The following is a 24,642-nucleotide window of genomic DNA, read 5'->3' as shown; positions in this document are numbered from 1 at the left end:
TAAGAAAGAGCCAAAGCACTTGACTTGAATTCAGGTAAGCAATGTCAACTTCTTAATGGTTTTCCCTTTTTGAAAAGCATTGCATAACCTGGGAGACCAAGGGTGAGGACGTCAGGTAACTTGTTTCTGGTCTTTACTTGTTTGTACGGTCCTAGTTGCATACCGATAGTCCCAGAGGGATGCAATATACAATGGAAAGGACTAGCTGACCTCCTTAATTTGTTATAGATTCTATTCTAGTTTTTAAGGTTCCACATGAACTTGTGAGTCTGGAGAAACAGTATCCCATGGTTTTTTTTTTCCCAAGAGGCTGGTAAGTCAGACTCTTGGTAGCATACTGACAAAAACGTCTTGTTCTGGGCACTGATACAATGAGTCTAGTGAGCTTGTCCCAAGCTAACACGTCCTTTACTACCAGCAAGCACCTGATAAAGATACACATATATGTTGCCGTAGAATTGACTAATCTTATGGCCCGAACTTTGGATAAAAGTATATTACACGGTAGATTTTCTCAACCTGACAGAATTTGAACCAGTATACCAACTTATGGTCAAATGCATGTGATCATTAAAGCCCAGATAGACTTAATAAATAATAGTTATCTTACCATTCTCTTATGCATTGCATGTTTTAAACTTTGAAAGAAAATAAATTTCTAAGTTAATAAAATAGTGCAATCAAATCTTTTATTTATTTTTCTCATTAGGCTGAAATAATAAACCAAATGAACAAGAAAAGTGTCAATAAAAGATTTAGCATGAAACATTAATTCTCAGAAGATAATGTCAAGAATATTATGAAAATATGCACATTGCCTATACTTAAGTTGCAGAAAATTGATGCATTTACCTTTGAAAAGCAGAGGTATTCATTGCCTTCAAGCTTCAGGTTAGGACCTTAGGCTGGAAGATGATGGTCTCCTGGGTTTGTTATGAAAGAAAATGGAAGGATCTCTCTGGAAGGGAAACGTAGGTCATTTCTGTCTCAACCCACATCGATTCCATAGTGACTATGGAAGACACACAAAGTTCTGTCCCGTCATTCTTTGCCAGAGGAGAGCACAGGTTTTATAGAAAGTAGCCAGAATTGTCATAAAACCCAAAATAAGGATGGAACATTTAAAATTATAATCCACTTAACTAGCGGACACTGAGTGCACGATCTTCTTCAATCAGAAATTTGCAGTCGTCTTTTGCATATTCTATTTAGCCAACAACCAAATTTTCATTTTTAATTAGGAGACATTAAGATGTAATTAGGAGCAAATAACAGAATGACAAAGCTACAAAAAAAAACCCCAAAACCCAAAATGCGTCAAGGTCCCAGGAAGCACACGTTTAGCTAGCCACAGCAAGAAGCACTTGTCCATGAATCCAGGGAATCATGGTGGCCTCTTCACCTTCCCCACGTCCACCTCCAAGGCCAATTCTCTAGGAGCATCGCTGCTCTTTGACAGTGATGATGGTGATAATGATATGAAGGTTGTAGTCAAAACCAGGGAGGGTGCATTCCTTAGAGTCAAGAGACCCTCAAACCTCAACAGACGTCATATAGAAAGAAACATAGCAAATTCCAACAAGCATACACACAACAGAATTAATTCATTTATCAGAGACCAATACAATTTTGAATATGCATTTTCTAGAAAGAAGCATGGGCCAACAGAGACCCCCCGCAGCTGCCAAACCTGTGGAAGTGAAATGATGCATTACAAAATTCCCACAACATAGGAGTCATAGGTGAGAAACAAATGCTTTATCAAAAAAAGTTGGCCGATGACCCAACATATAGATATTTATATGTATATATTTATATATATAATGATAAAAATCAGCTTGCATGAAGGTCATAGTCTATCTACTTTGAAGTTATATCACACATACTATAAGCAATTTACAGGATTCATCAGATTTGCATATACAGGAATTGCAAAATGAATGAAAATACATTGAAATATAGAACACTCAAAATGTATTTCTATAAACCTTCCAGGATTGACAGGGATTGGCCGTAATCAGCACTTGCCACCATTGAACAAGAACTACAATCCAGAAAAAGGAGAAAAATCCAAGAAAAAGGAAAAATTAGAAAAAAAATCTCTCTTTCATTCTTTCGTATTTAAAATAACGTTCTCCTTGTTGCCTCGTAGTGTTGGTAATTTTGTTGTTGCCCCCCAAACCGGGGTTTCGTCTGGTGATATTTTGTGTTCTGTAGTCTTTTCCCCTCCGTTTGCTTCCTGTAGATAATGGGTCTTTTGGTAGGAAATCTGTGGTATCCATAGGAAGTATTTACCATCCCGATGACGTTCAGGCCAACCCCTGAGATGATTAAGTAGCCAGAAGAAAAGGGAAAAAATAGATCTTGCTATTAGAAAATGTCCTATCGCTTCACACTAATTCTCTTCAAACAAAAGATCAATGATTTGCCCAAGAACACACTATGAACAAAGCGTGTGAAAGCCTCTTCGTTTATGCTTCCGGAAGCAGGTGCTCCTTGGGTAGGCAATTAGACTACAGTGGGTGCGGAGTGGTGCTTGGAGTTTAGGGTCAACTTTGCTGTCCGCTCCGTAGATTTTACAGGCGATTTGCTCTTTGCTTTAAGAAGAGAAAGTGATATTGGAAAAAAGTCAGCACTTTAGATTAAAGCAAAGCACCCTTCACAAAGCCACAAACAAGAAGCAGGACAGAAAGTCCATGGCTTGTAGCTATCCTGGCACCTGCGGAAGAAGTTATAAGATATTCGCTCATCTTGAAGATTTCCAACGCTCCTTATCAGGCTGTTTAAACACATACACATACATATTTAATTAGCTCGCCAGCTTGGCTCTGGTGCCCATGAATGTCTTGGCATGCACTGTAAATGACAACACATACAAAGCATTTCAGTCCCGGGCAATCGGTCGTGCTTGTGTTTTCAAACAACGCCTTTCCACAGTGGGGACACGCGGAGGAACAGATCCGGAACAGCTTCCTTCCTGCCCTTCTCTGGGGTCCTTCTCTATGGTCATGGGGCTGTTCCTCTATCGGTGCCTACGATACAAATGTGCCCTGCTTTCCTGCAGCTTAAGCCTGACACCGCAGGAGCTGCCTCCCAAACTGAGAGCAACAGCTTCTGGTGGGCGGGGCCTGTGTTCGGGGATGGGCTCGGGTGGGCGTTTTCTTTTCGCGGAAGATCTTTCTCAATGTTACCCTTGAAATCGGAGGGAAACAGTTAGTGCTATCAAGAACTGACAATTTTTGAAAGACCTTCGAGACCTTGTAAGGGAGACAAGTCAATTGTATTTTTGCAATTTTTCTTGATGTATTTTATCTAAAAACTTCTGGTTACAAATGATGCATCAGAGACGGCTATTAGTAAGAAAACAAGAATGTAATTGGGCTCAAAGCATTTTCCTCTGTATTTCTTTTTTCTTTTTAATTGGAGAAAGATTAAAAGGGTTTGGGGGGCCGGGGTCAGGGCAGAGAAATTCAACGTCTTGCGTATTTCAGCCAAATCGTGTGTAGGTCCACACTGGCAATGACAGCAAGGCGGGCACAAGTACAGTGCTGTCACAAAGTGACTGCCACAGCGCTGTCGGGGGCTTGCTTCTCCCATGACCGTGTGGTTGCCTCCCGTGGCTGCTTTGCTGTCAGGTCACTTTGGTGAGGCCACAAACTCACCCCTGTTTGGTAGGGGAGCCACATAATAAACACAGTATGTCCTCACAGAAACCTAACGCCTGAACGCCCAGAGGTTAGTGATGGGTCTCTGGAGAGTGTTCCCTCTCTCAAGCTGGGTGCTAAGGGTCAAAAATGCAAAAGTGCAGTACAGTCCTTGTGAAACTCTAAGAACAAAGATGGTGTGGGGAAAACAAACACGATCTATGAAGAAGCACTAGCACCAGAGTTTTCCAAAATTAAATATGTGTTCTTGGTACCCTTGGCAGAGAGATTCTTTGACAGGGATTCGTTTTTTTGAGAAAACAAAGAGAGGGATGATTGATTAACTGGCTTTTTAAGTCATTAATGGCACTTGACACAATGTCTGATATTGAATAAAAGTTCAAAAATGCTGATAGCAACACTCCTAAGTAAAACAGTTCACTCTTTAGAGAAGATAGTTTGTAAAATCATGGTCTCCTTTTTAGCATGGGCATTGCAAATCGGCTCAAGTGGACTGAAGCGGTGTACTAATCTCCCCTTTCTCAAGTGATCGCCCAGGACAGAAAGCACCTGGCCCCTCATTCCTATGAGATAAAAGGGAAACAGCCACCACATTTGACTGCCACTTCCTTCCCCTCTAGGTCCAGCATGTGCAAGTTAAAGCAAAATTTGCATTGACAGTGTAATTGCAAAGAAATGTAACTATGCACTGAAGAGAGTATCTGAAGGCTCCTCAAACTCTGAGCTGCCACATTATAGCCAATGTACCATTATAACCCAGTACTCCCCTCCCCCACATTATTCATCCATTCTAGGCACATACATTTTCTAGCATATTTTTAATTAAATGACATTTATTTCTTTCAAGCCAATGACCAAGTTTTTCTTTCCTGCACAGTAAATTCTGAAGCAAATCACTGATCATTTTTATAGTTTATGCCTTGAATTAAGAGTTATGTACTTTATCTTTGTTATCTCAAAGACTTAGTGAAATCTGAGAACCTAAAATGCTATAATCTGTCTTGTGTAAGCTTCACAAATACTTGTCATAGTCAATTTCATTAAAAGGTACATTATCTTGAATATAACATTATTTACTCTTCTGAGTATGCACATTGCTTATCAAACATGCTATGGTGTATTCTATAGACAGTCAGAAATTTTTCTTGGGAAAAGACTTTGGCCACTCACTCAGCTTTACTCGCACTGTGACACCAGGGACGTGCTATTCACACTGTTGTGAACCGATGGGAGCCAGGGCTGCGTTTGGGCTCTAACTGCATCTGCCACCATGCACTTCTAAGATCTCAAATATGGCACTTACTTCTTCCATGGTTTCTAAGAGGAGCATAGTTACTATTCATGTGTTTTTCCATATTAGTATGCCAGACCGTGTGTTGGACTAGATAGAATCAACTTTCTCTCCTTCCTTCCTTCCTTCCTTCCTTCCTTCCTTCCTTCCTTCCTTCCTTCCTTCCTTCCTTCCTTCCTTCCTTCTCTATGCCCAGTGCAAGCAGGATAAGCTCTTACTCCCTAACATGACCAAGTATTTAAGCAACTCTTGCCCTCCAATAACCTGCTGTCCACAGTGTCTGCCCCCACCCACTCCTTGTAATCCCTCTCGCCCCTGAACCTCAGCGGTGCTTTTTGGGTTTTGCCTTTCCTATGGTCATGGCATGGCTCACACCGGCCTGTGATTCATCATAGTCCTATCTCATCTCACTGACTCCCCTATAAGCTCCTAAAAGCCAAGGGCTGAAGTTTCAGCAATTATTTTTCATCACTCTCAGTGTCTAAAACAATGCCTTGGGAATTTTTAAATGTTTACTCCCAACACAAAATACTCTGGTGAGGAAGGAAGAGAGATGCTGCTCTGTAAGCTCTCTGACGGACCTGGACAGGGAGCGTGCGTAGGCGACGAGCCCAGACGGAATCCAGAGATTTCTCTCCGCTGGGAAGGCCTTTATCATGACCTCCTTCGACTTCTATGCAAAGAAGATGCTTTTCAATTGATTTCATGCTTAAATGTTTACATGATGCTCTCTCTGGGGTCATTCCTTGGAAGACAGGGGAGCATTTTCTAGGTTTTGCAATTGGAGGCGTCCAGGAGTCTTCTAAGTCCAAGGAGCGTGGACACTTAGCTTCCAGTTTTCAACCCCTGTTGCCCTGCATGCAGCAGCCATTCCCATCGCCTTCCCTGCGATGAGGGCGTGCGAGTGTTCATTTCCACAGAAGGTGCCCATGACAACGAGCGTTTGGCCGAGGAGAGCTATGAAAAAAGTCTCAGGTACTTTATCTTCACTATAATGATTATTTTAGAGAGCAACAGGAAATTCCATCTAGTTCTTTAAAACAAAACAGAACAAACAAGTAAAAAAAATGACAACTCAGTCGTTCATGGCGTGGTGTCCTTAGCAAGGAGGGGGGGATGACACGCAGTTACCCCACCATCGTGATTGTCATTGTCATCGAGGGCCCAGCCCCCACCTCCCCGCCTGGTTGAACTCAGCACAGCATCTGGGACTGAAACTCTCCGTGTCCCTGGATCTGAGGTCCTGAGGCCAGCATGCAGCCGGCCTGTTTAATAACGCCGCGCCCCTCTTCCTGCTTGCGTCAGTCTCCAAAAGCATGAAACGGGACTGGGCATCTGCTATGTGCCAGGGAAGGTGCCATAGGCACTTTGAATAGGTTGTGTCATGCCTCCCTAACACCCTGTCACCCTCCAGATCAGGAGCATCTAACTCAGTGACATGGGGTAATGCCCCCCAGGTCCCATGGGTGACGGGCGGTAAGGCAAAGGTGCAGAAATGAAGAAACAACGGTGCCTCGAGGACACCTGGGATGCAGGTGAGCTCCTTTCTGGAACTCCTGGGACAAGTGCCCTGCCTGTCCTGTCTCCACATCTATTAAATGGGATGGGAAGCCATGACTGAAAGGCACACTAGTCTTTTCAGAGGAAATGCAGTGCTATACCATGCTCCAGTGAAAAAAAATTGTTGGTAGAACACACTTCTTTTCTCCAACTCTGAGCTAATAAATACTGAACATGAAAACATCAGCCTCTTAGTTGTCTTAGACATTAATAATAAAGTTTGTTTTGCTCCATGTGGTGTGCTAAATGTCTTACAATAATATTTTGAACTTTTTATATTACATACTTTTAGAATTTAAAGTTTCCTCCAAATTCATTTAAATATCTGGGTGAGAGGTGGCTTCACCATTATTCATAGATGTCTTCTTCATTCTTTTTTTTTATTTTTTATTTTTATTTTTTTTGTCTTCTTCTTTCTAAGAGCTTCTCTTTTCCAAGCTTTTTATTCTGATTTGAAAGACTGGGACCCATGCTTAAGCTGGTTGATTGTTCAAAGGGCCACTCTCAGTTAATGATGGGGACAAACAACCAGAGAGCCGGTCTACCAAGAGAGATCATCAGAGAGGGTGTGAGTGTTTAATTCAAAGGGCTGAGGACTGAGACACAATCTAGAGAGTTGATCCCCACCCCCAACGTTGACCACCTCATCCAATGCCCACTCTCTCTGGGGAGCAAATCTCTGATGGGTGAACTTCCTGTGTGAGGACAACCCCCGGTTGTGGTTTAGATCACACGGGGGGACGGTCACAATTCAGGGTCCCTTTCTGTAGATTTGGGTGCCGTTCTCCATATGCTCTTCTCTTCTTTTTCTGGTTTGAATATCTAGCAGAATCAAAAGAAATTAAGAAAAAGAGAAAGAAAACAATTTCTTTCCCGCTGAGGCTTAGTGGTCTGACTCCAGATCCTGTGTTTTGTAAAAGTGACTATTAGTGGTACTTTTCATACAAACAAACCTAAAAACGGATGTCCTCCAATAACAAAAGAAGCAACAGTCTGATGATTTTATTTTTGTCTGGGAAGAGGCCCAGCTGAGAAAGAACAGAGCACCCGGCTCCTGGAACGGCCCAGCCTTGGACACACGTCTCCTTCAGCATGGTGACAGCCAGCTTTGGGCTTGGCTGTAGCTGGGGGAGAAAACCGGAGCTAGCCTTTCATGCAATTTTTATTCTGGCTTGCACATACTAAGTAACTATTTACGTGGAAAGGTCAAATAATAGGATGATTCTATCCTAAACATTTTTGTTAAAGAATACCTTTTTGTTCGAATTCTTATGGGTCCAGTGCCGGCTTCTTCCAGAAATCCCCTATTTTAAAAAAATGTGCTTCATTTTGGCCTAATCCATAAACCGCTTCTTGGATTGAGCCCGCTTAGGCCTGCAGTCCTTGCTTAATGTCTTTTCCTTCTTTCCTGTGGTCAGCAAAGTCAGTCTTGGTGGTTTGTTAGGAGGCCTCTTATTACAGCTCAGAGAAAGAGGTGTGGCCGCCCGCATCCACAGGTCTCAATGACAAGGCACATGGGGGACAGCCCATCCACCTCAGAATGTTCCAAACTCTCTTGCTTACATGAGTTCCTCTAGGCTTTCAGGGTTTCCACCTTCCCCAGGGACTCAGAAAGGGACACATGAAAGTCATTCTGCCTCCTGCCTGCTAAACCCACAGTGCATCGAACACAGCCCATTTTCATTGTGATTTGCTCGCCCAGCTGCTCTGGGTCAGATGGGATGATGACGATGATGATGACGATGATGGTGGGAGTATCTAGTATTTCTCGAGCACTTATTATGCCTTTATCCCTGCCCCGTGATCTGTGAGGTCACTGAAACCGTTTTGCTGAGGAAGGAAATTTGCTGAGAGGGGCATGCTCCCTGCTCAGGTTTCTGCAGCTGGTAAGTGATGGAGCTGAGATTCAAATCCAGCTCTGTTCGACTCTACAAACTAACCGTCATTTATTTCACTTGCGGATTCTGCATACCTGAAAACCTCACTTTCTCAATCCTGCCTAGTACAAATATGTGGAAATAAGAGAGGCTTTGATGAAGTGGAAGGGATGATGTCTATATTAGTGGAAAAACAAATAAAATATTTTCAAACAAAGACATTTTAATACCACTTGTATTTAATAACTGTGTAGTGCATAAATAAGAGTAATTTATTATTAGCACTGCATTTACAGGTATATAAATAAATGCTGCTAAAGTGCTTGAAACTATTACTTATGGAGCTTAAAGCTGCCACCTGCTCATATGTTTTCATTATTAATCAGCAAATTGTATGTATTCATAACACAAAGGTAGAAAGTAATCCACACCTTGTGGGAATGATCCGGATTCTGGATTAGGCATTGCACAGACATGCGCTTTTCCTGCCCACGGTTGCAAAATGCCTGGTTTGCCCAAGGGCTTAAATAAGTACTTATCTTGGGGAGCAGACTGGGGAAAATCGTGAGGACAACCGAGACCGATGTGGGGCATCTTTGCTGCTGGCTGGAATAGTTAGCCTGGAGTGAGGGAGCTAGAATTGCTGACTGCTGAGCAAAGAGGTAAGACAGATGCACATTTGTATTTGAGTGATCACTCACTGACGGGAGGGGGGACTATCTGTCCTGCCCACACCTTCTGCCTGTGGTCCTAGACCCCCATCTCCAGCTTCACTCGAGGGAGAGTCCCCATTAAAGACGGAGATAGATCAACTGAGTGATCTAAACTCAGTTCAGTGGCAACTGAGAGACTCAGAGTCAAGAAACAGAAGTAGAAGAAAGAAGGAAAGAAACATGGCTGTGAATAGGATTTCATTTTCCACATACCTTCTCATGTAAGTGGAAGAAGAGAAAGCAATCAGCACACTTTATAAATACAGCAATTTGCCTACAGTAAAAATTAATTTGAATTGTTTAGCAACTGTTTGTTCTTGAGGAAAAAAAACAGGTGAGGACCTAATGCCGTAGGCCATAGAAACTCATCCACAATACGGCTTCAGAAAACACACCTGCTTTAGCACAGTGAAACTTCTCAAGAGTTTACCCACATACTTTCCAAGTTTGAGCCGATGCTTTTACCCTTTCCCTTAATACAAGTATTTCAAAATTAACTGAATTAGAATGCTTTATAAATTATATTCATAACAGAAAATGTCTTAGCCGTCACAATTAAGTAATGAACAAAGATAGTTGAAGATTTAAAAAAATCTATGTCCTATTTACCAAGGCATGCAAATAAAATGATAAAACTACATAAATACAATTTGTCGTGAAATATAATTGGAAACAAATGAATATTGTTGTTGTCAGGGGTATGGAATGAAGGATGGCCTGAGTACTGTTTTCTAATCCTCTTTTTCCCTGAACACATAAGTGGTCTGGGGTGGTTTTCTTAAAGATCAGCCAAATTACATAAAAATTCATGTATCTTCTTAGCAGTGGTGTTAACCTCAAAAGTGCTTTGTTAAAATAATAGACAATCTCAAAACATTCATTAACTAACTATGTGCTGAGCACAGTGCGAGGTGCTTCAGCAACACCTGAAGTGTGCAGACCCAATTCGCACCCTTTGCACCCTTCATTAGCGTTCTATGCTAACTCTTCAGGGTTTGCCGAGCAGCACTGTTTTGGCCGATGTATCAGAAGCAGCCATCCTCCTGCATTTGTGTGGTGCTCTGCAGTGTATAAGCATTGTCAGGACCATAACTTTATTTCTTTAAAACCTTTATGTTTTCAGATCTTTAGAAGTAGAGTGAGTTTTTGAATTCTAAAGTTTTTTCTTTTTTCTATTTAGTGCTTCAGATTCTACTGCTTGGTCCCCAATGCTAGCATTTTTTCAAATTAATTCTTTACAATGCTAACGGAAGTGAGCAAATTGCCTTCAGGGCAAATGAACTTGTTTAATCAAAAAAATTAAAAATAAAATACTCTCCAAATGGCTGAAGAAGATGCTGCTAAGGATGTAGCTACTACCTAAGACATCTAAATAAAAGAAGAAAAAAATTCAGCCTCTCCCTGCATGATGCTTAACCTTTGTATTTTGAAGTTTGGAGTATCTGGCTGCATCATTCCATCTTCATTCCAATTCTTGCATATGTGAAGGTATTCAATTTGCTTAATTTATCTTCTTATTTTTACCTTTTCAAGTTTCCTAGTGGTAGGCTTCACAGAATGAGGAAGTCTAACTCCTAGCTTTTACAGTTTGCTCTGATTCAAGTACTGAGAGTTTAATGTCTGTTGGGTCTGTTTTGTGCATACAGGATTCTGAATTCATGCAAAAACGGTTTTGCAGACTTTTTCGAAGTGATCCTATTAAATGCAACATAATTATCCTTTATAAATATTCCAGGGTATTGATTTCTCCGACACTCCTTGTGACCACACTGTCACCCATCGCTCCGCTCCAGCTGTGAACTGTGGGGGCCGAGTGAGTCATACCACGGAGAGGAAGAGTGATTGCATCATATTCTACTTATAGACTCCATATGTGTTTGATGTATTTAGTCAATGTATGTTTATCAAGCACATCCACTGTTTAGAAAGATAGAAAAAATAATCTGATGGTCAGATTCTCCACTCAGATCCCAGGAAATAAGATATAATGATCTTAATTTCAATGCTACTAGCAATTTCTGACTACACTACCTTCATAACAGTACTTTAAATATTTACATGTATATGCACATATACACACGTGTACATACATGTACACGTGTGCATGCATTTTAACTCGTCGTTGGTTCCACAATCATACAACACGATTATTTCACTTCACCTTTGTTTTTATTGAGTACATTTATTTGTTTAGTTTGTTTTCTCTCTCATGAGCCTATTTTTAGATTTGGGAAATTTTAAATAATTTTTATAACAAAAGTAATAAATCATCATTGTGCAAACGGTATAGAGAAAAATAATCAAATAATTAGAATCATAATTTATCTTGACTTTTGATGTATATTGTCATATATTTTTTCCTGTGGTCCTTCTATGCACACGTCTCAGATGGATTTATTTGTAGATTCTATATTTTTTATTTTGAAGTTTTGCATCCTATATTTTTTACATTAAATTTGGTATTCAGTCCTTTCTAATTCACTAAACATTCTTTAAAGACACTATTCTAGGAGCTGTTGAATGTTTGTTTTACAGTTTGAACACATTCATTGAACACATTCGTTGGGTAACTGTCCTGCAGCCCGCTGCATGCGCAGTTTGGGCTTGGGGCAGGCCTCTGAAACCGGCATCCCTCACTCACGTGGTCCCCGTCGGCCCCACCGCTGTCCTCCCTGGGGCGTCCTCCCAGGGGCGTCACTGCAGGGGCAGCCCTGCCACCCACCTGACCTCCCCAGTTTTCCTCCGGAGGGAGAGGGAGGGCCAAGCCGCCATGCAGGAGTAACGGCAGACTGCCTCACTGACTGTCACCTTGATTGATGGCAGGGGTCGGTTTTAAAACTCTTTGCCAAGATTACATGTGTCAAATTTTTAAAAATAACTAGGATTTTGACTGGGAAAACCTGACATATTTATAATACCGAGATTGCCCACCTCAAAACATAGCAAATTCACTCATGTACTTAAACCTGAACTGTTTTAACAAAATGTCCTAATGGTCTTCACATTTATATTACTTATTTGTGAGTCTTTAAAAAACTAGGTATTTTATACTTTTTTGTTGCTGCCATTGATGATTATGTATTTGCCCCAAGTATTTTCTATTTGTGTATTGCTGTCATATAGACAATTGATTTCAACTGGAATAGTTAGCCTGGAGTGAGGGAGCTAGACCTCACTATATCTCATTATATCTTATTTTATCTTCATCAATACTGTCTGATCACTTCTGACATATCTAAGTCATTTGGAGTGGGTTACATTATCATAGCATCTGTAAAATGACATGTTTACTTCTTTTCTTGAGTATCAGACACAAACATTTCCTTGTCTGTTACAGCAGTTTTTGGTTACATTTGTAAATTAAACACATTTTAAATTATCTACAGGAAAATATTTTCACTTGCATTTTTTTGTAATTGTCAACCTTGGAGCCTCAGGCCTCTGATTTCATGCTGATTTTCTATGCCTGATTTTTCTTTCCTACTTAGCTCTTTATTTAGTCAGATTGCATTTGGATATATATCATCAATTGTGATAATGTTTCCTTTTGTCATTTATTAATTAAATAAATCCTTCCTTAATTATAATCTTTTTAATTCAGCAGATATTTGTTACTTTACATAATTTTAGAGTTGTCTGGGCTTATTTTCTTTCATCTTTAGTCATACTTATGTTCCTCAGTTAGTCTCCTAAATCACGGTTATTTAAAAGTATACTTTAGTATCTGACAGGTAAAGAGGAAGAGAACTGACCATTGCTGAGCTCGGTCATGTGCCAGGTTTGCTCTTATGTCACTTAATGCTAACAATGACCTTGGAGCACATGGGTTACCACCTCCGTTTTATAAGTCAGTGCTCTGAGGTTCAGAGAGCGCATGCTCAGCCCGCTCTGCAAACTGGTAGCGAGGGAATCTCAGAATCAGATCTGTATCCACGAGCTACCCTGGACTGTGCGGTTCTTACTAGGAACTTCTAAATCCTTTCAGTTTTCTTTCTCTTTCAAGTTTTAACAGATTTTCACTGGTTTGTGACTTAAAAAATTCCAAGGGTCTTTTATAAAATACTTGAATTTAATTACTAAAGCAGCTAGTGTGTGTCATTGCAGCTCCCAAATGCATATTGTTTTTTCGGGTCACGCAGTTCAAATTCTTAAAATCCTTTGGAATTTCATTATGTCTTACAGTAAGGATCTAGTTATGACCTTGGGCAGGAGAGCTGGTGGCTAATCTGGTCAGGTTACGGAGGGGACCACTTATCAACTAATGGCATTGTGACAGCGGAAAAAAAGGAAACTCTGAAATGATAGACAGTAAGGCATAAGCCAGGAGTGAAGACCCAGTCTTCCCTTGAACTCATTCACTGGTCCACACACCCAACCAGGCAAATACTCTCTGTGGCAGAGCCGGGTGGCACCCGGCATTTGCTGTCACCTTTTCACGGCTGCTAACAATTAAAATGTGTGAGCCCCATGCGATAATCGTCCTGTTACACCGGCAAGCAGTGATCATTGACGGGGGCTTGGTCAGTGCCATGCTCTCTCTGCATACAGTTGCAATTAATCCTCCAAACGAGGAAACGGAGACACACAGCTCTGGAAACAGAGACACACACAGCTCTGGGCGGCAGGGCTGGGGTGTGAACAGCCTTCCTCCCTAATCAAGGTGCCTACCTCCCGACTCCTGAGTGGCTGGGTCAAAGGCAGAGGGTCAAAGCAGCATCTTCCTGTTTCTCTCTGCTCTTTGCAGCCCTGAGGCATGCTCCCGTGCTGGGCTTTCAGTGGCAGCAGCATCCCTGGGGAAGGAGCCCTTGCCTTGCTATTTAGGACCTGTGTCACCATGATCGGCAGAGGAGGTTTCTGCAGCAATTTCTCAACCCCTTGGTCACCTACCCAGAAAGCCGCTTCTCTGGCAGCTTTGTGATGCCATTGGAGACAGGAGCTTGGGACATTGGCAAAGCTGCTCGTGTCCCTCCTCAGTGACAGAGCTCCTGGTTGTCACAGCTGGACCTCAGTGTGACCCTTCACACGTTGGCAGACCCTGCAGCCTACAGCTAGTGCTGAATTTCAATGAACTAAGTTAAATACAGTTTGTGGGAGAACTTAGCTAATAGAGACTATTAATTTACATAATTCCAGTTCAAACACATCTCTAGCAGATTCACTGGCTTGTATTATCCCAAGCACTGCCTCAAATCTATTTTTCATCTTACTCATAGACCCTTGGTTTACATAGCAGCCATTTAACTGATGGAATTGCAATGATCAAATTAATTTTACCAGTGTAAGCAGCTGGGTTGGATCATTTAAACCAAAATCAACATTAAGGTCTGAACTGCATGCCTGGCTCCCTACCTCAATGTGGAGCACTATTTCCCTCATATTTTAGATCAGGAAAACACTCTGCTGCCAGCCCCTCAGCCCGTCCCCTCTCTCTCCAGCAGCTTTGACTTCTGTCTGAAGATCATTTCTGCTACATCTGGCCACTTTTGGAGAGCTGCCATGCTTCTCGGCAGCAGAGGGGTGGGGAGCTTCTAGCAGCGAGAACAGCAGCTGCCTCTCGGGCTCAGCTCACAGTGCGGTAGAAACACAATAACCATGTTTCGGAGTTCAGAGAATCAGCATTCCCGCCGAGTGACTAGAGACTCCGCACAGACTCCACACGCGGAAACATCGTTACACCTTAACCAGGGCTGGTGCTTAGGAACGCCAGCTGCTGATCACGGGAATGAACAGAAGAGCTTTGCTGAAGCCCAGCTCAGTACAGGAAAAAGATCGTGGCAAAAGACCAGCATCTCTCTCTCTCTCTTACACACACACACACACACACACACACACACAGAGTCATAGTAAATGATAAATTTTTTTCTCACCCATAAGACCTTTTTAGTGTCCATGATTCTCACCATTTACTGCTCACAAAAATGCCTATTTCTGATTCTAGATTCCGATTTTCATCCAGGAGGGGCTGCAAGCATGAAGTCCTGGAAGATGAATTTCTGCAGCTGGCATCTGGCAGAAGTCACCTGCACTACACACTTTGAGAAGCACTGTTGAGGCCCCTCGATCTGTTTCTGGATAGTGGCAATACTAGTTGTGTAAGTATAATTACAAGAAGAAGAAGACAAAAACAAAGACTGACCATTCCTCTCCCTTTCCCTTTTCTCCCTGAAAACAAACTCCACTTGCTGCGGGCACTGAAGGAGATGCACATGCAAGTATAATGTTTGTAGCCAAGAAGTCATCCTCAGGGAGACCAACAACCTGCCCTGCCTGCCACTGAGAGGTCGGAGAACATGGGCCTCCAGTCCTCAGAGGAGGAGAGTCCCAAGAAGAGAAGCCCACAGGGCACAGGATAGCGTTAAAGTCGGCACAAGCACGTTGCTTTGGGACCTGAATGAGACAACTATCGATTCTGACTATGACAACAGCAGAAAGCTATGTAAAAGAATTTGCATCAGCCCTTAGGGAATGACCCCCACAAAACCCCAGCATTTCCAGAGTCACAGAAGTAAGAAAGTATCGGAAGGCATTCAGGAAATACCACTTAGGAGGAGCATGTGTGAGTGAGGGGACTCAGGAGGAACGGGGCTGGAAGTTGGACCAGGAGAGGCAGTGCAGGTGCTTTGGAGCCAGCATTATGGAATGCCTGCTCTGCTGTGCCCAGGTCCTTGTGTTGGAGCAGAGACAGGCACATTATGAGGAGCTGCTGGGACAGAGGAGAAAGCAAAGAGGGCTATGCTGAGAAGTCGATCCGTGCTCATGGAACAGGCACGGCGCCCCAGTTCAAGAACAGTTTGAAAGGACACAATAGAATGGATGACGGAGGCATTGTGGGCACGGAGTGGAGAAGAGGTGATAAGCACATTTTCAAGTTTCCACACATTGAAAATGGGATGGTGTTATTCAAAGGATCTGAGAACACCAGAGAAAGAACACTTGTGTTTTGGTGAAAAAGGTAGTAAATTCCATTTTGGCTATTTGGGTTTAGGAGCCTGACCCAAGATAGTGTTGTCATGAAAAAAACCACTAGAAAACCGAGGGCCTGAAAACACCACTTCGCTCCCATGGCTCAGGAGTCTGTGCAGCCCTTGGCTCAGGGGGCAGCGCCAGCTTGGGACCACTCACGAGGCAGAGAAGTGGCGGCTGGGGCTGAGGTGAAAGGCTGGCGGGCTGGGGACTCACAGCTCCTTAAGGTGGCTGCACTGATTAAACGGTTGCTGGCTTCTAAGAGGCCACAGCAGAAGCTGCCCATCCCCTGAAAAGCCTGGTCTGGAATGAGCACGGCATCACTTCACATCCTCTTGTCCAGTGATCACGGGCCCGCCCAGAAAGGGGGCCAGGGGAAGCCTCTAGGGGGGGAGGAGTGTCAAGCATTGTGCACCGTCCCTACTCAGTGCTGATAGGGTGTAACTGTGGAGAAATGTTGGGGGACAAGAGTGAATCTCAGCCTGGCTCCCCTGAAAGAAATCAGAACTGGAAATGTGGGTGAATGCAGAGGGAATAAATGAGTGAATAAATGATGCCTGGGTATTGAAATCAGCTTTATTTGAATATAAGCCGAAAAACTATCAAGCAAAAGTCTAATTGAGGATGCGGTTACTACTGTGAGTGTAATTAATAGATGTCCATCCCAGGTACTATATGCTATGAAACAGCTGTGTAAGCGTGGGAACCTACTCGTGAGTAGGATGGGTGGCTGGCCCCCCCTCCCCCGAGTCTGTACCAGAAGTCAGATAATGTCACACGTGTAGAAAATGCTTTCCAGTATTCACTGGTAGAAAAAATAGACCTGAAACATTTTGATATATTTCAGATTAATCTTTGCTCTAAGCAGATGCTGCTTAATGAGTGTGGCTTTTGGTGAATGTAGGCTTCCATGAGTCAGCATTCCTTCCTTCCCAGTGAGTGAGTGAGCCTGAGAGTGGGGTGAAAATGAGCAGGGATTTCTGTTTGAAAACTGTTAGAAGATCACTAGCATGTACCAGTTAGCTCCGATCACAGTGCTAAAAAATATGTATCAGAGTAAAACAGGTATGTGTAGAGTACATTACATAAAAGTAAATCGTTTAGAAATAGAACATTTAATTCTATGCTCAGAATCCTCCATTGGACTGGGTAATAAAATGTTTGATTTTATTCCACAGCATGGATTTCTGATAGCTGGTGTGAAATATTCTAGGGGGGCTAATAATTTTACTTCCATGATTTTGGCGTTTTCTCTAATTAGGTCGTAAACTGCCTGCTGAGGCTGCTTTGTAATTTTGTCTAGGTGCTTCTGTTGACAGCACAGAGGGAGACAAGCAGTGCCTCCAAAGAGACGAGATCTTTATCAAATAATGGCTGCGCAGATCATCACCACTAAGTGCATATACAGGTGTGTGCTATACATGTACATGCAGAGATGTAAGTACACATGTCAGCACATGTGTATATTCTAGGTATGGTTTAGTTCTTTAATTTGGGAAACAAAGGAGACAAAGAGGAAAACGAGATGAAGCCAAGCAAATTGAGCTTTTGGGAAGGCAGGTCACCTACATCCAAGCAAATTGAGCTTTTGGGAGGGCAGGTCACCTACGCATCAGACCGAAGTTATCGCCGTGACTGAGGCCTGCAGAGGCAGGTGCTGGCCTGCATTGCAAGGTGGTGCAAACTCTCCAGGGACCTCGGTCGAGCTCCCTAGAAACATATCTCTTAGCACAGGAAGCACGAGGAGGGAACCTAGGTCGGCACACAGTATTTTAAAAGCATGGTTCACAAGACAAGATTTAAAGGTACAACTAAGATAAGATGTAAGAATGTATACATAATATATATATATATATAATTACATACAATATATATATAATTACCCTGATGAAATGACCAGGTTTAATGGCTAAGGTGACCTTGAAAGCCAGCAATGTAATTTTCTATGACTAGTACTAGTAGCAATAATGTCTCAATGACAAACTGCAAAGGGAAAACCTTCAAGAACGATCGATGTTTTTACCCCCCTTCCATCCAGTAGTATCGCACTAAGTGCGGGAGTGAAATACAGAGCGTTCGAGGGTTGTGTGCATACTGCTTCTTCCAAGAAGCCTTTATCCCGCATCAAGGTTGAAACTTCAGTGAGTTTCCAGGCTGAATGTTTGCATAAATTAATGCTGTTCAGAAGGGCTTTAACTTGCACAGCTGACTCGGGAAATGTGTGACTAAGCTTCTGGATCAGCAGTGAAGGCACATTTACAGGAGTTGTCTTATCTCTGTGCCACTTCCTGCCATTATCATCATCACTTTCATCACAGGCAGCTGATGTCTCCTTCCAAAGCCCAAAAAAGCCCTTGGAGACTAGTCCTGCTTAAAGCTATGGGTCGCTGAAAATGTGTCTGTCTTTCATTTACATTTTGAGGAAGTGAAACCTCTTAATTTGGGTCATTTTCGAGACATAAATCTGTAGAGAAAATGAACATGCACTTATAATGCGACCAACATGACATGATTTATTGTTCTTAAAATGTGTAAATACAGAAGGGAGAAAAGAAATCTGGCCCTGAGATCCCCTGAACAGGAAGCACTGCCAGCCACTAAAGGCCGGTGATCACCTGGGCGAAGGCCAGCCCCGGCTCTCTGCGTCTCACCTCGTTATTTCGGTGGAGCCAGGTCTCTGGCGTTACAAACCGTCATGTACAAACCTGTCTGCTCTATTTGACCAATGGTCCTTAGGAGGGTTTGGTGAGTGGTAAAATGAAAGGCTCAAAATGGGTTTCCATACCTGATTGTGGACTTTGTTTGGGGATTTTGGCTACCGCTTGAGGGCTGGAGGTGGGGGCCGTCCGCTGGTTGGCAGAGCCGTGGATGCTGCTGCTGGGGGCGGCTGCTGAGACATTCTTTCGAGGCTTCATGTCTTGCAGCCACATGGGCGAGGCTTCGAAGGCCTGCATCCTGCGCGCGTGGCTGTTGGCATTGACCTTCAGGTAGGCCTGAGCCTTGTGTTCTTGCAGCTCTCCGTAATTGGCGTCGGTCACCCTGCACTCGTACAAGCCTTCATCCTTTTTCCTCACTTTGGAGATCTGCAGCTTGTGGGAGATGTCATTGCCTTGGACTTTCACTGTCTGAAAGATGCAGGTAAAAAACGAAACAAAACAAGAGCTACATCAAATGATGGCGCCCCCATACTTTGCCCTGAGCTTCCTCATGTTGGAAAGTGAAAGAGTCTTCATGGCCACAGCCAAAGAGCTCGCTCCTAGGGTGTCGGCAGTGAAATGCCAAGGTCTCGTTTATCCTAGTCTACTCTACCCGGCTTCACCAAGCGTGGCGGAGTAGTGCAATCCAGCCAGCGCCACATTCCGTGAGCCACACGGAACTGCAGGTTCTGGGGATGGCTTTGCCCTTTTCCAATCATGGGTTCCTCTCTGCCTGGTTAGCTCAGCGGAAGGAAGCACAAAGTCAACTCTAGTGTTTACACAGCCTCTGTTCTTCACTTTGGGCTTCAACTCTGAGAGGTCACAATGTTTCGTGGGTGGTTGTGACTGACGGTGAGATTAACTGAGAATGTGCTATTATCCCAACACTGGAATGACTATTAAAGGCAATGATAAAATTATACTGGGATGTTAAAGGTTTTCTTCTCAAGTTTTTGGTACACTCTGACCTACTGTCATGGGACAGCATGGCTCAGGGTGCCAATTAACGTCACCCGAAGTCTTGTGGCTTGGATGACATACTCCCTGAGATTACAGGGTCTGCATACTATTGGAACTTGAATAAGGCTTTGACTTTCCAAAACTGAAAATGGCTCTTATTTTTGCCAGTAATTTGAGGCCATATTAATGGCAAGATTATACATATGTATAATAATGTATAATATATATCCATTAGCATCTTCATCAACACAGCTAGATTTGATATACATTATATATTACCAATGATTGGCTGAATGATGGTGGATTTCATGAGACATTCAGGATTTAAGGACTCAGATGATGTTGAAAGAGCAAAGAAGTGAAAGAGACAGAACTTTATTCTGTTACTGGCTGTCACACTTTCAAATAGCCATAAATAATTAAGATAACTTGCAAAGTGTTCACCTGTTTATTACATAAAGTATGTATCGGATGGAAAATTACATAGATAGCAATACTACAAAAATAATGAAGATGAGTAGCTTCTAATATATCCTCAGTCTCCATAAGTCTGAGTACTCCTTATCATCCCATTTTATAGTAGAGTAAACTGAAGCCTGGGGGGACTTTGGTCGGCAACTCAACACCGGCCGCACACGGGGCTCTTCTGAGGCGCTGTGAGAAAACGCTCTCACGTGGAGCAGTGTGGACACGGGGTCTGCATCTCCACGGGGCAGAACTCGTATCAGTGTTTCATCAAAACTCTCCTGAGAATCTAAGCTAACAGCTGAAAAAAAAAGTGTCACCTCTTGTGATGGCAAGATTATTCTCTAGTAACTGATTAAATATCTATGTGATTAAAATAAATAATTTCATTGTACCAGTTCTAAATCGGCTTCGGTTTTTATGCCCTGGCTCTCGACCTGCTTTTGTAAAATTGCCTTTTTAGGGCCAATAAGTTAAAAGGCTTAAAAGAGGGCCATAAGTTCGACACCTAAAACGCGTCGATTTTCACCCTGGGCCTGCGTGCCGCGGACAAAGGCGCGCGCCCCCTGTCGCCGGGCCCTGGGATACTCACACTGATCTTGGTCCCGTCATTGTCCGGGTCTCGGTCAGGCACGAGCTCCACCTGCGGGGGGAGAAGAAAGCTCAGCCCGGGAACCTAGCCGGCTCCAGCTTTGACCTGCAGCGCTGCCCCGGTCGTGGCGGAAGCATTTCAGCGGTTCGAGCCGATTTGGCAGAGAAGAGGGGCGCGGGTCCGCCGCGCGGGGGCGCTGCCCGGTTGCGCGCGCTCGGCTGCCACTGGGACTCGCGGTGCCCGGGAGGGAGGGACACGGGGACTGCGAAGACGGCGGTGCGGGCGCGCGTGTGCGTGGAAGTTTGCGGGGACGAGACTCGCCGACTACCCGGACTGCGTCCCCTCCCGGGGGTGTCACGAACAGACTCTTTTTCTCGCCCCAACAGCCCCGACCCGTCTGCCGCCTCTTTGGCTGAACTCTGTCACCGATCTGCGCTCTCACTCCCTCTCCCTTCCTGCCTTCTACCCCCTCTTCCTTTTCCCTCTGCTCCTCCTGTCTCCGCCCCTCCTCCCCATCTCCTCCCCCTTTCCCCTTCCACCCGTACCCTCCACCCCGCATCCCGAACCCTTCCAGCGGCCTCCGGACCCTCGTTCACTCCCTTCTCACCCCGTTTCGCCTCCATCGGGCCCGCTCTCCTACTGTCCCCCCTCCTCCTTGCCTCTGTTCCCCGCTCCTTCCCTCTCTTCCCCCATCCCTTTCGCCCCTCTCCCCTTCCGTCTCTTCCCACTCTCACTAATCTCCTCTGCCAATCTCAGATGTGGGGGCGGGGGCCGGAGACACCCAGAATTCTCCACCCCACCCCACGGTCCGGGAGAAGGGACAGCGAGTGTCCCGGGAGGGGTCAACAGTGTAGTGCCATCCTGGACATCCCGACAATAACCTTTACTAACAGGAGGAGGCCAGTCCCGGCTGCAACCAGAAAGACAAGACTTCTTCCTTGGTTTCAAACTAGAGTCACCAGGAAATATTCCAGCTCATTCCCTGGAGTCCCTGGGCCTCATCCGCGCCAAGCGGGCTGCCGGTTTCCAAGTGGCGCCCAGAAACCTTCTTGGGCCGCAGACCTCTGGCTGGACACCCAGAGGACTCAGGGGGTGCGTGGAACAGACGCAGGGGGCGATCGGAAGACGGGACTCCGATCCGCTACCTGCGCACCGGCCACCTCGGCCGCCGGCTCCAGGTCCTCAGGGCCCCGCAGGAACCACCACTGGATCTCCAGGTACACGGAAGCGGAGCCGCTCTGGAAGGCGCACGACATCTCCACATTCTGCCCCTCGGTCGCGGTCACGTTGCGCGGAAACTCAGTAAATTTTGCTGCAAAACAGAAATGCATCCTTTTAGAATATCCACACCATGCTCGCCAGCTCTCTTTCCTTGAGAGATCGCTACATTTTTCTTGGACTGAAAAAAATATAAAAAACAAAAACCCCTCTATAACAACCCGCACTTCGCCGGTCTCCCCTCTCCTTTGCCTCTTGCCTGCCTCATTTTTGGTGTGGCGCCTAAATCACTTTGTTGTCGATCAAGTCTGGATAATGGAAAGCCTAACAAGCTTGCCAATACTCCCCCCACCACCACCTTTAGCCAAGCTCCTCAGTTAGAAGCGAAAGAAACCCTTTGTCAGACTGCAGCACTCCCCCAAATTTACTGAGGGGCTCAGTGGGGTGCATTTTAGACAAATCTGTCAAGTTGATGTATGGGGGCAGGCTCTTGCCTCCAAGTTTCTAAACAATCTATGATAACTGGATGTTTGATGTCACGGAGAACAGATCATGATTACCTGTCAGAATGCACATTTCCGACACATCAAAACGAGGAGCATTTGCGACTCAAAGGCTACAGAATGGGAAGAAGTCGCACACTTCCTACGCTGGAAACATTTCTCCCTCTCCACATTCACTGCACGAGCATTCCTACCGAGCCCCTGCCTTGTAAACTGCCAGACATCATGGGATGGAAGAATCAGACACCTGGACTCTGTTCAAATGAAAGGTTGTTGTGAAGCCACTGGAGAGATTTTTTTGCTTCTCTTCATTACCAACCCCGACCCTGCTAGTTTGCAAGATTCATGGAATCCTGGCAAAACTCACACGGTTAAGAGGCTCCCTGTTGCTCAGAGGCATTTGTCTGCTATGGAATGTTTCGGATGGCTGTTCTTATGTTGTCTGAGGGACACTTTGGGAAGAGCCCATGGTTCCCTACAAGTGGCACTGAGAGGCTTGTGGCTGGCAGTTGTGCACAGTTGCAATGCACACTTATGGAGATAAGGACCCTGGGGGGCTGCAGGACAGGCTTGGGGTGGGTGCACATTTCCCCCATTTTTTAAGGAGAGACACCATCCTTGCCCCTTTTCACGGCTGCATGACACCCGAGTGGTCTCTGTGGAGAGGGGGCTGCATTTATACTCAAAGCAAATGGGAGATGCAGAGAAGACATTCTGACGGGAAAAGGACTTTTTGTTCCAGCCCAAGGGAGGAGGTGGCATTTCTGCCTGGGCAGCGATGCAGTCCTCTGGTCGAGCGCTGAGATCTGTTCATGGTGCTGAAATGCGAGCCCTGCAGCCTGCGAAGTCCCGAACAACTGGCTTCAGCAGGCTGCCGCCGCTGCTTGGAATGCAAGCCATGCCTTTTTATGGGTCCCCGGGGACGTCTGTCCTTTGATAAACACACACGCAAACCAAGTCACACGGACCCAGAAAAAAAGAAACTCGAAACCCATTCTGCCTCCACGGAGCAGGAGGACTGACCGTGGAGAGTCCCTGTTTGTTTGCCATGATTATGTATGCATGAGTGGTTACCCTGTGCATGCACACACACACAACACACAATACACACACAACACACGCACCCCTGTGTGTCTGCTCTCCGAGCCCCCTGCTTCCTTGTCAGGCACCAAATAGATTTGCTTCCGAATCTAGCATGCCTACTATTTAATCAACTTTAAATAAAAATGCCGAACAGAACCCTATTCCACTGTTACTTGCTGGGAAGCTCACATCTGCCTGGATACACACACACACACACACACACACACACACAAGCAAATGCACATTTGCCAATGAGCACACACTTACCTTGAGAAGAAAGCCCTTGCTGCACGTATAAAACAGAAAAGAAGACAAATCCAACATACGCCAAAAAGATCCCCATCATTCCAAAAAAGAGAGGGGGTCACATCAGTGTAGCCAACAGCCAAAAAGCCCCCAAAGAAAGGAAAGCCGAGGAGTCCGAGGCTGCTTCAGAGCCCCGGGCGCGACGCCGCACGCATCCCGCTGTTGGCTGGGCGGGACTGGCTGCAGGAGAGGGGGTGCCGCTGGCGAAGGGGGCGGCGGGCCGCCGGGGCTCCGAGAGCCTGGGCGCGCAGAGCCGGCTGGCAGCGCGGGAGTGTCTCCGCCGCCGCCGCTGCGCCCCGCTACCTGGTGGCTCGGCCCACGTCAGCCGCGGCTCGGGCTTGCGTGATCACTGCCCTCCCTCCACGCCGCGCCAGCCGGGGAAGTGGGGAGCGGGCCGGGGCGGGCGGAGGACCTCGCCGGGCTCGCCGCGCCGCAACTTTTCCCTCTAATGGCTGCGATGATGCCTTTAACTCTCTGCGCGCCGGGCCGCCCCGCACCTGCCGGGGGCTGGGCCGCGCTGCCCGCAGGAGGCGCGGGGCTGGGCGAAGCTTCCGTCTACGGCTTCCCTCTGCAGAGCAGAAGCATTTGATTCCCCCCGCCCCCCAATGCGCTTCTTTCCCCCGTGGATCAGGTCTCTCTGGGCCTCGGCTTGCTCGGCGCTGAGGAGGACAATACGCTCGCCGGTCCGCGGGCAGCGGGACTGGGGGCAGCAGCCCAGACGGGAGGAGGAAGTTGGGGCACGTTCGGAGG

The 24,642-nt window shown here is 45.3% G+C and overlaps 1 protein-coding gene across 3 annotated transcripts; it reads right to left on the bottom strand.

Annotated features, from left to right (window-relative positions):
* Positions 1-714: 714 nt before the first annotated feature.
* Positions 715-24,339, bottom strand: VSTM2A (V-set and transmembrane domain containing 2A). 3 transcript variants are annotated; one of them, XM_037041107.1, is made up of 5 exons: positions 23,854-24,327; positions 21,928-22,094; positions 20,783-20,833; positions 18,855-19,194; positions 715-2,597 (listed from the first exon to the last, which is right to left on the bottom strand). In XM_037041107.1, exons 1-5 carry the CDS (start codon positions 23,930-23,932, stop codon positions 2,509-2,511), a joined length of 726 nt encoding a protein of 241 aa, XP_036897002.1. In that variant the 5' UTR covers positions 23,933-24,327; the 3' UTR covers positions 715-2,508. The 3 variants fall into 3 exon arrangements, with proteins under 3 accessions (XP_036897002.1, XP_036897003.1, XP_036897004.1); XM_037041108.1 differs by having other exon boundaries at positions 2,515-2,719; positions 23,854-24,338; XM_037041109.1 differs by lacking the exon at positions 715-2,597 and adding an exon at positions 2,726-2,856 and having other exon boundaries at positions 23,854-24,339.
* Positions 24,340-24,642: the final 303 nt, after the last annotated feature.

Source organism: Sturnira hondurensis, unplaced genomic scaffold, assembly GCF_014824575.4.
Source record: "Sturnira hondurensis isolate 20B ecotype Veracruz unplaced genomic scaffold, ASM1482457v3 Scaffold0002840, whole genome shotgun sequence".
Classification (NCBI taxonomy): Eukaryota; Metazoa; Chordata; class Mammalia; order Chiroptera; family Phyllostomidae; genus Sturnira; species Sturnira hondurensis.
Note: the sequence above shows the minus strand (reverse complement) of the source record. Positions and strands in the feature narration are given on the sequence as shown.